The sequence below is a fragment of the Physeter macrocephalus genome, chromosome 9, assembly GCF_002837175.3.
Source record: "Physeter macrocephalus isolate SW-GA chromosome 9, ASM283717v5, whole genome shotgun sequence".
NCBI classification, from domain to species: domain Eukaryota; kingdom Metazoa; phylum Chordata; class Mammalia; order Artiodactyla; family Physeteridae; genus Physeter; species Physeter macrocephalus.
Genome location: NC_041222.1, coordinates 4735342 through 4749061, shown reverse-complemented (window position 1 = coordinate 4749061; position 13720 = coordinate 4735342). Strand labels below are relative to the sequence as shown.

At 49.5% G+C, this 13720-nt stretch overlaps 1 protein-coding gene across 4 annotated transcripts in view; it reads left to right on the top strand.

The window, feature by feature from the left end:
* GSN (gelsolin) overlaps positions 1-7953 on the top strand; it is a 57742-nt gene extending 49789 nt beyond the window's left edge. For all 4 annotated transcript variants that reach the window (XM_007123619.4, XM_028493571.2, XM_007123618.4 and 1 more), the window contains 7 exons: positions 717-807; positions 2649-2819; positions 3435-3609; positions 4968-5092; positions 5336-5413; positions 6887-6947; positions 7538-7953. In XM_007123619.4, the coding sequence (XP_007123681.1) occupies positions 717-807; positions 2649-2819; positions 3435-3609; positions 4968-5092; positions 5336-5413; positions 6887-6947; positions 7538-7707 (871 nt within the window). In that variant the 3' untranslated portion in view covers positions 7708-7953. The remainder of the gene's footprint in view (positions 1-716; positions 808-2648; positions 2820-3434; positions 3610-4967; positions 5093-5335; positions 5414-6886; positions 6948-7537) is intronic.
* The last annotated feature ends 5767 nt before the right edge of the window (positions 7954-13720 follow it).

Genomic DNA, 13720 nt, shown 5'->3' with positions numbered 1-13720 from the left:
AGTAGTGGGATTGCTGGGTCATATGGTAGTTCTATTTTTAGTTTTTTGAGGAATCTCCATACTGTTCTCCATAGTGGCTGTATCAATTTACACTCCCACCAACAGTGCAAGAGGGTTCCCTTTCCTCCACACCCTCTCCAGCATTTATTGTTTGTAGATTTTTTGATGATGGCCATTCTGACTGGTGTGAGATGATATCTCATTTTAGTTTCGATTTGCATTTCTCTAATGATTAATGATGACAACCTCAGACTTTTAAAAGCAGCTTGAAAGAAATTTTTTTGGACAAGGTAATACACACACGGTACAAAATTCACGAGAAGCCTTTTTTTTTTTTAATAGCTGCATCAGCACGTTGATTTGTCAGATTGTTTGCTTATACAGATAACACATGTTGGTTATGAGAAATTTAGACCGTAATAGGAAGAGGTGGGGCAGAAAGCCACCCACTATAAATATCCCTGCAGGGCAGACTTAGGATGAGGAAGTCTGTTGGTTGTGGTCAGATCTCTACAAGAGGTGAGATGCTGACCTGGGGAATGTGGCATGTTGGTCTGGTTCCTGGCACTGGTTGCTTTTGAGAGAACCCGTTTTCCTCTCCGTGTCTCAGTTTCATTACCTGTAATCTGGGGATTTGTGGGTTTCTCAGGCCCAGGGTGAAGGAGAGACTCGGGGCTCTTTGCAAACCCCAGTGCTGAGTATCACTTCCCTTCCAGGCAGGGTGCCCAGTCCACCCAGGATGAGGTCGCCACATCTGCCATCCTGACTGCCCAGCTGGATGAGGAGCTGGGAGGTACCCCTGTCCAGGTGAGCCCATTGTCCCTCGGGGCCGCACCCTGGGCCCTGTCGATCTGTTCACTCATCTATCTGACTGTCCATCATGCCATTCATCCATCCATCCTTTCAGCGAACATTTATGCAGGGCTCTGACACTGCGTCTGCAGCCATGAACACACAGATCCGACCCCTGTCCTGCCCTGAACTGCTGTGATGTGGTTTACAGTCTAGGCGGGAGAAAGGTGTTCAGCAGACATGCAGGCAAAGGATGTACAATCACACATAACGACGTGTGCAGGGAGTGAAAATGATAAGACCCCCAGAGGAGCAGGAGAGGCAGTGTGGTGGTATAGTTCAGAAGATGGACATGAAGCTAGCCTGCTTGGGTTTAAATCTAGTCTTCACCTCTGGGCAGCCTTGGACAGATCACTTAGCCTCTCTATGCCTCTGTGTTCTCAAACTGGGGTTGATAACAGTACCTATCTCACAGGATTGCTGTGAGGATGAAGAGTTAACATTTGTAAAGCATTTAGAGCCATGCTTGGCCCATAATAGACCCCTTATACAGGTGTGTTAAGGACACATAGATCCCAAGTAGGAGCTAATTGGATTAGACAAGGCCCCCATCCAGGGAGGGATTTTTCAGCTGGGACCTAATGGATGAGTAGGAGTTAGCCAGGCCTATTCCAGGTAGAGGGAAGGGTACATGCAAAGGCCCTGAGGTGGGAGGGGGCATTGGTTATTAAAGCGAGGGGAGAGTGCCATGATAGGAGTCTGGGGAGATGATTAGAGGGACCAGACCACCCAGAAGCCACAGTGAGGATGTTGACCTTGACCCTGAGAACAAGGGGACATTGCTAAAATGGTAAATGTAATGTGAAGGGATTCCTGGGTTTAAAAGGTTGCTCTGACTACAGTGTTGGGCCCTGGAGGGCAGCAGGTGGGGGAGACATGGGAGAAGGAGACAGAATCCTCCTTTCTCTATCCTACCCTTGGAGTGAGCAGGGCTCTGGATTCAGATTCGGGGTTGGTGCCCTGAACTTTGACCATGACAGTGGGATCCTCTGGGTCCTGGAGGCTGGGTGCCGGGTGCTGAGTGGGACAATTACTGCCTTAGCTCATCCCAACATCAGCCTTAGGAGTAGCATTCTTGGCCCCATTTCACAGAGGAAGAAACCGAGAGGTTGAGGCCCGTGCCTGAATTCTCGCTGTCAGGGCGGAGCTTGGATCTGAGCTCTGACCCAGCACTGGTGGCCCATGTTGGGAAGTGACTACAATACCCCCAACCCACACGTGGGATCTGAAATGAAATGGGCACACAGGGCAGAAGGAGATGTGATATATCTTAGACCTCCTTGCCCTCTCCCTCCCACCACCAAGCCCTTGACTGCGGTCTGCTTGTGGGGTGCACTGGCTGTGCAGGAGGGGGTCTCTCCAGATCTGGAAGGCTCTATTCTCACCACTGTGCCAGCTTTCATGCCTGAGGCTGACATCACCATCCTGGAAGAATGTGCACGAACAGTCCCTGTGCTTCCATTTAAGGGAATATTTGCAAACGTGGGCTCTCTTGGTTCTTGGACTAGACTCAGGCTCAGCAAGGCAGGGCCTCGTGGGAGGGGAGCGGCCGAGGCAGTGCCCGGGGGGCCTCAGGCAATAGTGCTGTGTCCGGCCTTCCTGGAACTCCTGTTCCCCTGCCAGCCCCTGTGTGCCGTAGGGTCATGCACCACCCGCGCACAGACCCAAGTGTGACAGCCTTATTTGAGGGGTGAGCCCAGGCTGTGCTGGCTGCAGGGGGTGGCGGTGAGCCTGGTGTCATACAGGACTGATGTTCCCACCCGCTTTCCTGACTTGCTCTCCTGTCTCCCTCCCAGAGCCGTGTGGTCCAAGGCAAGGAGCCTGCTCACCTCATGAGCCTGTTTGGCGGGAAACCCATGATCATCAACAGGGGTGGCACCTCTCGCGAGGGTGGACAGACAGCTCCCGCCAGTACCCGCCTCTTCCAGGTCCGGGCCAGCAGTTCTGGAGCCACCCGAGCTGTTGAGGTAATACCCAGGCCCTGGACCCCAGGCAGGATTGGCCTTTCTGAAACCTCCCAGGCTTGATGGGGAGATCTCCGGGCACGGGATTGGGTGGGTTTGGCTGAGGGGTTAAGAAGCAGCTTTTTGTACCTTCCTGCCCTGGCAGCAGGATTGTATGTCTTAGATTTCCCCTTGTTTCAAGAAATGCCCATTGCCCCTTGCATACCTTCCATAACAGGCAGCTCACTACCTTACAGGTAGTCCATTCTTCACAATCTGGACATTGTTCTTCATTACATTCCAGTTGGCTGCTCTCCCTTTCATGGTGGAAGGTGCAGATCTGAACATAATCCTATTGAGCAGCCTAGAGGAGAATGGGACTATCACCTTCTTTGTTCTGGGCGCCCAACTTCTGTTAATGCAGCCCAGATTTCTAAAATCTCCTCGGCTAGCCACAGTGCACTGATGACTCATGGGAGTCAACTAAGGCCCAAAGTCTGTGTCCTCAGCTCTGATGGGGTGCGTGCTCCTCCAAGTCCTCACCTAAGAGCTGGTCCTGCTGCAGCGTCTCCTGGGCTACGAGGAGGGGGCTGAGGACATTTTATCTGGTTCCTGATTAATCGAGGACTGCCCTTCCAGGTGATCCCCAAGGCTGGTGTGCTGAACTCCAACGATGCCTTTGTCCTGAAAACCCCCTCAGCCGCCTACCTGTGGGTGGGTACAGGAGCCAGCGAGGCAGAGAAGACCGGGGCCCAGGAGCTGCTCCAGGTGCTTCGGGCCCAACCTGTGCAGGTGGCAGAAGGCAGTGAGCCAGGTAGGAGCAAGGGGCGGAGGGGCCTGCTGCTCTCTGGGGATGCAGCTGTTATGTTTCCCTCCCTTCTGTCTGCTTGGGGGTTTCTATATCCTCCCCCCTCTCCTGAGCACCTGTCCCCTAATGTGTGTTAATAAAAGTGAGTCAGGGAATTCCCTGGCGGTCCAGTGGTTAGGACTCTGCGCTTTCGCCACAGGGGTACGGGTTCAATTCCTGGCTGGGGAACTAAGATCCCGCATGCCGCAGCGCTGCCAAAAAAAAAAAAAAAAAAAAAAAAGGGAGTTAGATGAAAATGAGGAGTATGGTCAGTGAGAGGGAGGCGTCCAGGAGTTAGAGAAAGGAGAGCTCAGTGTGGCCTGGGGCAGGTGGGGAAGTGAGGCGTCCAGGAGTTAAGAGAAAGGAGAGCTCAGTGTGGCCTGGGGCAGGTGGGGAAGTCAGCTGGAAGAGGGGTCACAGTGCCACAAGCCTGCTTTGTTTCCAGAGCATGGGTCAGGAACACCTTTGTTATGCCAACCCTAGGTCTTTCCATTCTTACTTTTTTTTTTTTTTTGCGGTACGCGGGCCTCTCACTGTTGTGGCCTCTCCCGTTGCGGAGCACAGGCTCCGGACGCGCAGGCTCAGCGGCCGTGGCTCACGGGCCCAGCCGCTCCGCAGCATGTGGGATCTTCCCAGACCGGGGCACGAACCCGTGTCCCCTGCATCGGCAGGCAGACTCTCAACCACTGCGCCACCAGGGAAGCCCCTCCATTCTTACTTTTAAGCCCAATCCCTCCTGCTTGATGCTAGCAGAAATGGGGAAGAGTAGTTCTGTCGAGAGGAGCACAGTCCACTGGAACCTTCTGAGAGAATGGACATGTTCTAGGTCCAATTTGGTGGCCACTAGTTACATGTTTAGGCTAATGAATATTTAAATGTGCCTGGTGGGAAAATGCAATTAAATTTAAATAGCACATGTGGACAGAGCAGGTATAGTGGAAATGATACATGGCGTCAGGTAAGGTGGCTTTACAGCATACTAGCTGTGTGATGTTGGGTGAGTTGCTTAACCTCTCTGAGCCTCAACTGCCTCATATGTTGAACGGGGATAATTATCCCCATCCCGCAACGCTGTCGTCAATCTCAAACCAGAAGTAGTTCTGGCTGTGTGTCCACTGCCAAGTCTTCCCTCTCTGGGCCTCCGTGTCATCACCGTCAAATCCCTCAGGCCCCTTCCTTCTTTGGCGCCCCGGGATTTTAAGATGCAGGCTGTGGATTGAGAGCAGTTGGTTGTGCTGGGGCAGGGTTTGTCCCAGGGTCTAAGGAGAAGTGCTGGAGGTGGGAGGGTGGTGTCAGTTGGTAACTGGTGTGGCCTCCCCTCACAGACAGCTTCTGGGAGGCCCTGGGTGGGAAGGCCGCCTACCGCACGTCCCCACGGCTGAAGGACAAGAAGATGGATGCCCATCCTCCTCGCCTCTTCGCCTGCTCCAACAGGATCGGACGTTTTGTGGTGAGTCCCAGCAGAGGGCAGAGGGCGCTCCCTGGGCTCGCCCCTTGGGAGGTGTGTTCCAGGGAGCGGAGCTGTTGCAGCCACAGCAGGGGCAGGGAGAGACCCTTCTGACAGCCCAGCATAGACCCATGCAGGTTGGAGCCAGCTCTGCATCTCACTCAAGGGGGCAGATAGAGCAGGCCTACCCGGGGGGGAAACCGGCTTGCTGGTGCGCTGTTATTAACCTCTTCCATTCCTTCCCAGATCGAAGAGGTCCCTGGCGAGCTCATGCAGGAAGACCTGGCTACCGATGACGTCATGCTTCTGGACACCTGGGACCAGGTGGGTGAAGCACGGTGCTGCAAGTCACTTTCCCTTTCTGAGCCTCCATTTCCTCATTTGCAGAATGGGCATGGTGGTACCTACCTTGCATAATCCAAACAGATGAGAGGTAGATAAAATCTCCTCGCCAACTGCAAAGCACCATATAAATGCAAATCCGACGACCAACGTTATTTCCCAGGCCTTAGGGGAGCGTGAACTCTTCCTTTAAATCTGTTGGTAAAGAAAGTTGAACTTTGCAGCATGTCACATGCAGGCATAAACTGTCCGGTGTCACCTAGAAGTAGACATTTCCCTGTCCCCACGGGGCTTGCATTCTCGTGGGGGGTGGCAGTCCATAACCCTTCCTATCAAGCTGGCTTCTCCCAGAGTTTTCAGGGTTAGAGATAGCAGCCATGCAGGTGTAAGACTCCCCTCGACCCACAGGGCTGTTTCTTGGGCGCCCCAGTTGGAAGATCAGTACCAAAAGGTTTGCAGTTTAGCCATTCAGCTGCTGGCAACTTTGTTCCATTTACTACTTAATCTGTGCGTTCATCTGTTTATTCACTCACTCAGCCAACATTTATGAAGCACCACTGTCTTCCAGGCAAAATGCTGTGATGCTGGGGGTCCTGTGATGAGCAGTACAGTCACAATACCTGGTGTTGAGGGGCCGATGTATTGCAGTAGGGAACACATTTGTAAATAAGTAAGGGCGAGAAAGTCTGGCATTTTATTGTCTAATACCATCTTATCAATGACATGCTCTTTAAGATATTTTAGATCCACATCAAAATAAATGATACATAAAAATCAGCTGGATAGATTTTTTGGTGTAACAAGCTTGTCATAAGATTCAAGGTGGTGGTAGTGGTGGTGAGTTGTTTCTATTCCAAGCCTTAGACCATCTTGGCTCAGACACACGGAGACTGGCACATAGCAGACTCTTAATGCATATTCGTTGGGTGAAGAAACCAGTGAGCATATGTTAGGCTGCTCATTTGTTGAACAAGTAAATGCCCGGAAAGAGATCATTCCTGAACTTCTAGAGAGGGGTCTCAACCTCGGTGGCTGACGGCGCCTGTTAGTGAGTGAAGCAGGCTGAGCTGGGGAGACATGGCGGCATGGTGGAGTCTGAGGCAAACTGGAACTTCCCATTGAGAGGAGCGGCTGCTGCTCAGCTTCGTCATCCACGTGCGGGTGAAGCTGCCAGATCCTCCCCGTTTTCAAGGGAAGTTGGAAGTCTGGATTGAATGTAATCCGCTAGTCACTCAATTTGTCTAAAAGCAGACCACCCCCCAGGGGGTGGTGGGCCTACAGAGCAGGTTGTAGGTCACCAGTTTGCCGTCTCTGTACCAAATCCTTGGAGTCACGGTCCGTGGGCTCTGTCAGCGGAGGGGGTGTCTGGTCCGCACCTGGAACCTCCCGCTCTTCCTCCAGGAGCGCGTGGAGTCAGCACGCCTCACGCCATTTCATCTCGCGCCTCTCTTCCAGGTCTTTGTCTGGGTTGGAAAGGATTCTCAAGAAGAGGAAAAGACGGAAGCCTTGACCTCTGGTGAGGACCCAAGGGTGCCTGTGGGTCTGTGTCATGCAGTGGGGTGGAAGCAGCTTCCTGTGCGGGTCTGGGGGTTTGTGACAGTGGGGGTGGGGACTTTCGCATCCGTGGTCAGCCCCCGGTGAGCCCTCCCTGGGGTGGTAAAAGAACAGCTCACTTCCTGCAGAAGCCTTAGGTGCCACCAAAAGGAAGCAGCAGCTAGGAGCTGCTTCAGATTCCCAGAATGCCCAAGGACCAAACTTGTCAGGATTTAGATGTGGGAAAGCAGATCCCTGGTAGCGGAGTAGATCTGATGTGGGAGCTGGAAACCCAAAAGCTGGTTCTTTGATATCTTCCAGTAGGGGACGGCTAGAGAACAATGACGTAAGCTTCGTGAAGCTGGAGGTTACACCGTGACCCCCGTTCCTTACCGTGTTCCTGGTCAGGGCGGTGGAGGAGTCATGTGGGTGTCATTGCCTTTAAGGGATGGTGGTGTCCAGTGCAGGGTTGGGCCTTGGGGACAGTGGGACCAAAAACCATCTTAGGCACGGAGCCATCTCTCCTTGGTGAGGGAGACCCTAAGGATTCTTCTCCTGCTTATGTGTCTGCAGCTAAGCGGTACATCGAGACAGACCCAGCTAATCGTGATAGGCGGACCCCTATCACCATGGTGAAGCAAGGCTTTGAGCCTCCCTCCTTCGTGGGCTGGTTCCTTGGCTGGGATGACAACTATTGGTCTGTGGACCCCTTGGACAGGGCCCTAGCTGAGCTGGCTGCCTGAGGAAGGCCCCACCCTCTTACTGGTCAGTGCCTTTCAGAACTGTCCATCCCGCAAGGAGACCTTACAGCGAGCAGAGCCACTCTGGTGTGTGTGTGTGTGGTTGTTGTTTTGTTTTTGTTTGTTTGTTTGTTTGCTTTTTTACAGTAGCCAAAAACAGCCCTGCAAAAATTCAGGGTCCTTGCAAAATTGTCTCAAGTATTTGTGCTTTTGGAAATAATTGAATTCAATAAAAAGCTTTTTGAAGTGTGTTACCCTGCTGTGGCTCATGTGTGGTTGTTGTTTTGTTTTTGTTTGTTTGTTTGCTTTTTTACAGTAGCCAAAAACAGCCCTGCAAAAATTCAGGGTCCCTGCAAAATTGTCTCAAGTATTTGTGCTTTTGGAAATAATTGAATTCAATAAAAAGCTTTTTGAAGTGTGTTACCCTGCTGTGGCTCATCTGTCCTGGTCATTGTTCTGAGAAGGGCCCCGGGGCGGGGAAGGGGAAGGGGAAGGGGAAGGCATGGCTTGTGTCTGTGAACCAGTGAGTGAGTTTCATTCACCTCGTGTGAATCATGGTCCGCTGAGAAGCAGTGAGGTGAAACGGGTATAGATTGTACTAGGGGTAAAATGCTTATGTGGAAGGGAATTGGGAGGGAACCAGGAGGCTGGAGAGCCATCAGACTGAGATGCAAGTCTGACCCCAAGTGAAGGAGGGAGGAAGAGGGGTTGGGTGGATGCATCTTAGATGGCCGTGTAGTCCAGCAAGCTTCAGCAAAGCTTTTGGGGAGTCCTTGAGCCAAAGTGAAAAAAAAAAAAATTTAATGACAGAGTCCCATTTTTGTTATTATTTTTTATTGTAGTAAACTATACATAATATTTTATCACTTTGACCATTTGTAAATGTACAATTCAGTGGCACTAAATACATTTACAATGTTATGGAGCCATCCCCACTATCTATACCCAAACCTTTTTCATAATCTCCAACATAAACTCTGTGCCCATTAAACAATAACTCCTATTCCCCCCTCCCCTCTGCCCCTGGCAACCTTTATTCCACTTTCTGTCTTCATGAATTTGCCTATTCTAGCTAGGTACCTCATATAAGTGGAATCATGCATTTGTCCTCTGTCTGCCTTATTTCACTCAGCATAATGTTTTCAAAATTCATACATTTTACAGCACATGTAAAAATTACATTCCTTTTTGTGGCTGAATAATATTCCATTGTGTGTATATGCCACATTTTATTTCTCCATTCATCCATTGATGGACACTCAGGTCATTTCCACCTTTTGGCTGTTGTGAGTAATGATGCTGTGAACCTCGGTGTACAAATATTTGTTTGACTTAAAATGTTCTGGAGCCCAAGTCAAGCCAGCCAACAAAGGATTTGAAGGTCTCCCAGGGGTGGGGTGTGTCTTATCTCCCCACTACACTCAGTCATTGGGAGGCCTGGCCTTGGAGCACTGTCTGCAGGAGTTCAAAGCCAGCAGCTGGACCCCTGCGTCACTTACATTCCCTGTAGTAGAAAGTGGGCAAGGTACCACACCCTGTAATATCTGCCTGGATCTTCCTCGCTTCCTCTGGTTCCCACGAGTGTTTCTGCTGACATGAGGTGCCCCTGGATGTTCCCGAAATTTGCAGCCTTTCGGGTGTGGAAGAGGGACTTCCTCTGTGCCCCACTTGGTCCCCCCGACCCTGACTCTTCGCTGATGCTCCGTTCGTCACGAAGTCCCTCTTAGATGTCTCCATGAACTTATGTCTCTAAACCTTTCCTCCATGGAGATCCCAAACCAGTCCAAGGAACTGCCGGGAGAGAGATCCCCTTCCCTCCCCTCTATCCTTCCGGTCTTTTCTCTCCGCGTTTTCCCCTTTTTCGTTCTATGCCACCTCCCCCACCCATCCCCATCAAGTTACAGAGGGAAAACGTAGGACCGCGGAAGAACAGAAACCAGTGTGAGGGTTTATGTGGTGGGACGGGTGTGTGTGTGTGTGTTTACACTGTTGTTTCCAAAGCTGGCTGATCACCCTAAATGCCCAGGGAGTTTTTAAAACCATAAATTCCCTAGGGGCCCTACCTCAGTAGAGTCTGATTCGTCGCAGAGTAGTGGGGAAGGAATTTTCCAGGTGAAACGTGGAGTGGGTAGGAGTCAGGTCATCTCAGGCAGGGCATGGAGCCATACAAAGATGGAGCTCTGAGGGCCAATGTTGTACTCAGGGACAGACAGCAGCCCAGGGCGCTGGAGCAGAGGTGGGGAAGCAGAGAGTTCACAGAGGGCCTCAAATGCCACGCTGAGGGGTTTGAACTTGATCTTGTAAGGCCTACCTCTACTCCGAAGGGGCCACTTTCACCGTCAAAGCTATCAACTTGACAAATGCAAAGTTCTGGAACAAAGGCAGCCTTTACCACCTAGAGCTTGTAGGGCCTTCACTAGAGGAAGGTGGAGGCTTGTCTACACAGAGCCAGCTCGCTGTGGAAGGTCAAAGGCAGGTGAACCTGCCATGCATTCTTCATTTCCATTTATTGGCATTCAAGGCAGTTTATCGGCCAATTTCCATTTAATAGTGTCTGTGGCTTCAGAGAGAGAGGTCTGCCTACTCTGAGAAAGGAAGTTGCCTGAGGCAATGGAGTTGCTTGGACTCCATATTTTTTTCTCTCAAAATAATGAGTCAGGAACACTATCACTTCAGCCACATATTTTTCTCTTCCTAATGGTTTTTGAGAGACGTTGGATTCCATCGTCTTCAATGGAGAAGTCATTGTGAAATGCCATGACAGGCGCCCAGGGGGCGTCTCTTGGAAAGAGGTTGGTCTGGACTTGGATCCTGCATCCTATCTTGGACAATTCAGTTCAACAGATATATATTTATGCCAGGCCGTGTGCAAGGCGCTAGGGATAGGACAGAAAATTTCTGTGAGCCTCAGCTTCCCCACCTGCAAAATGGTAATATTGTATTCATATAATAGTACCTAACTGGAGGTGGTACAATATAGGGGTTGAAAGTGGGGCTTTGAAGTCAGACCTGGGTTCAAATTCTAGCTACACCACTAATCAGCAGTGTAATCTTACTTCAATTCTTTGTAGCTTCCTTAGCTGCAAAATGGGAATAAGAACAGAGCCTACCCAACTAAGACTTTTATGAGATTATGCTTAATACAATACTTGGCACATAGTAAATGCTCAAAAATGGTAAAAATGTTATTATTATTATTTGGTAAAACCAAAGAGTCTAGTCCACAGCAGGACTTAGTACATAACCATGGAGGGTAAAGACCCACTACACTGTGGATCAGATAGGATATTTTTGGCTGTAGGCAGTGGAAAACCAACTCAAATCAAATTAAACCATAAGCACACTTATATGCTCTCTTAAATGGTAGTGCAGAGTTTAGGGGGCCATCTTGGTTGATTAAACCCATTGGGTCTGTCTGGGTTTCTTGTTGATTCTCTTGGCTCTGCCTCTCCCGATCTGATAGTGAAACACCTGTAGGTATTCCTGTCTGTCACACCCATGCATGGCAATGCCCAAAGGAAAAGATAAAGGATTGTTTCGAGAAGTTATCCCAGAAGAGGGAGGAGGAACTATCCCCCAGTCCATAGAAAACCTCTCCTCAGATCTCAAGAGCCCGTATGGGGTTACATGACCATTCCTGTCCAAATCATGGGCTGGGGGATAGAATTATCAAGAGGTCAGTTAAATTCATGACAGGAGCTGGAACTGGATTCCTCGTCCCCTGAGATAAGAGCTCTAACGGGGAGAAACCTAAAGTCATGGTTCCTAGGAAGGAGGAAGGGGGTAAATGGACACTGGGTAGACAGCCATTTTGTGGGAGACATTTTTGGAGTCAGATGCTAAAAATAATAATGATCAGTAATGGTTCCTTACAGTTTTATGATGTCTAGTAATTTTCAGAGGGCTTAATTTCCAGCCTGTTTTTTGTTTTTTGTTTTTTTTTCAGAATCTTTGCGGGAAGATTCCCAGCCTCCATTATGGTTACTAAGTTTCTAGAGCTTCCTGAAATCTGTTAGTCCTTTCAATTTCCTTTGTCAACAAACTCTGGCTATAGGGTGGATTGAAAAGGGCTGCATCCTATTCGCACGTGTGACTCCTTTAGGCAAATCCCAGCCTGATCTGAGCCCAGAGCTGAAATTAGGAAAGATCTTAAAGATCATCTGTCTAGTCCAATGGTTCTTGAGTCTTTGGACAGGCATGGTGAGGGAGTAAGTGCATCTCTTAAAGTTGTGTACAAATTTGTGCTTATAGCTTCCAACACTTTCTCTAAAGGTCTGAGACCCAAACAGGTGGAACTCAACTTCTTATTTTACAGGTGAGGAAAATGAGGCTCAGAAAGGAGTATGATCTGAGGTCACCTTACGCGTTCAAGGGTGTAGTGGGAAAAGCATCAAGAGCAGTGATTTTAAAACTGGGATCTGGGGGCTTCCCTGGTGGCACAGTGGTTGAGAGTCTGCCTGCCAATGCAGGGGACACGGGTTCGAGCCCTGGTCTGGGAAGATCCCACATGTCGCAGAGCAACTAGGCCCGTGAGGCGCAACTACTGAGCCTGCGCGTCTGGAGCCTGTGCTCCGCAACGAGAGGCCGCGACAGTGAGAGGCCCGCGCACCGCGATGAAGAGGGGACCCCACTCGCCGCAACTAGAGAAAGCCCTCGCACAGAAACAAAGACCCAACACAGCCAAAAATAAATAAATAAATTTATAAAAAAAAACAAAAAAACAAAAAAAACTGGGATCTGTAGAATTCTATGAGGTGCTTCAGTGATTTTACAAATGTTTGATTCAAATTCCGTTTTTAAAGTGGTAACAAATATCACAGACACTTGAAACAAAATGGAGAAATTGAATGTAGAGCCTAATTTAAGGCTGTAATTGCCTTTTGTAACTCTGATTAATATTTTTTTCAAACAGCCTCATCGATTGACATTAAGTAAATGTTATAAATGTGAACTTAAGAATTTATCCTGATAAGAGGCATTTTAAATCTTTTACTTTATAGTTTCCTTTGGAAAAAGAAAAAAGGGGGTTGCTGCTAAAAAGGTCTGGAAACAGGTAGTTCACCATTTACTAGCTAGTAACCTTGTGAAGCCTGCTGTGGTGAAGCTCACAGAGATAATATAGTTTAAAAGGCCACGAAACTTCAAAGATCCATGGAACCCTGGTTTCCTCCCACTCAGGCCAGTGTGTTCTAACAATGTTGTGGTTACCAACACCCAATCTACTTCCTTCATTTGGACAGACGGCTAGATCTATCTGATGGTCCAAAACTAGAGTTTAAGGCCTGCTTGGGTATGAATACAAAGTTTCACTAGTCAAATGAAATTTGACAGTCTTGAAAAGTGATCTACATATAAAAAGACTGTGGGTGGTGGTGTGTATATGAAAGTGGAGGAGGCAGGCACTGCCTCGCCAGGATACATTCAGACAACTTAGGAGTCTTTGGTGTTAGATCCATGTTCAAATCCCGTGTCTGCTCCTTACTACCCATGTGACTTTGGGTAACTTTTAACCTTTGAGCCCCACGGTCCTCATCGATAAAATGGCTAAAAATGTGTCTCATCAAGCTGTTTTTTTTAATAAACATTTTAATTTATCTATTTGGCTGCATTGGGTCTTCGTTGCTGCGTGTGGGCTTTCTCTAGTTGCGGCAGGTGGGGCTACTCTTTGTCGCAGTGCGCGGACTTCTCATCATGGTGGTTTCTCTTGTTGCGGAGGACGGGGTCTAGGCGCGTGGGCTTCAGTAGTTGTGGCATGCGGGCTCAGTAGTTGTGGCTCGTGGGCTCTACAGCGCAGGCTCAGTAGCTGTGGCGCACGGGCTTAGTTTCTCCGCAGCATGTGGGGTCTTTCCGGACCAGGGCTCGAACCCGTGTCCCCGGCATTGGCAGGCGGATTCTTAACCACTGTGCTACCAGGGAAGTCCTTTTTTTTTTTTTAAGTTGTTTTTTTTGTTTGTTTTTTTTTTTTTGCGGTACGCGGGCCTCTCACCGTTGTGGCCTCTCCCGTTGCGGGGCACAG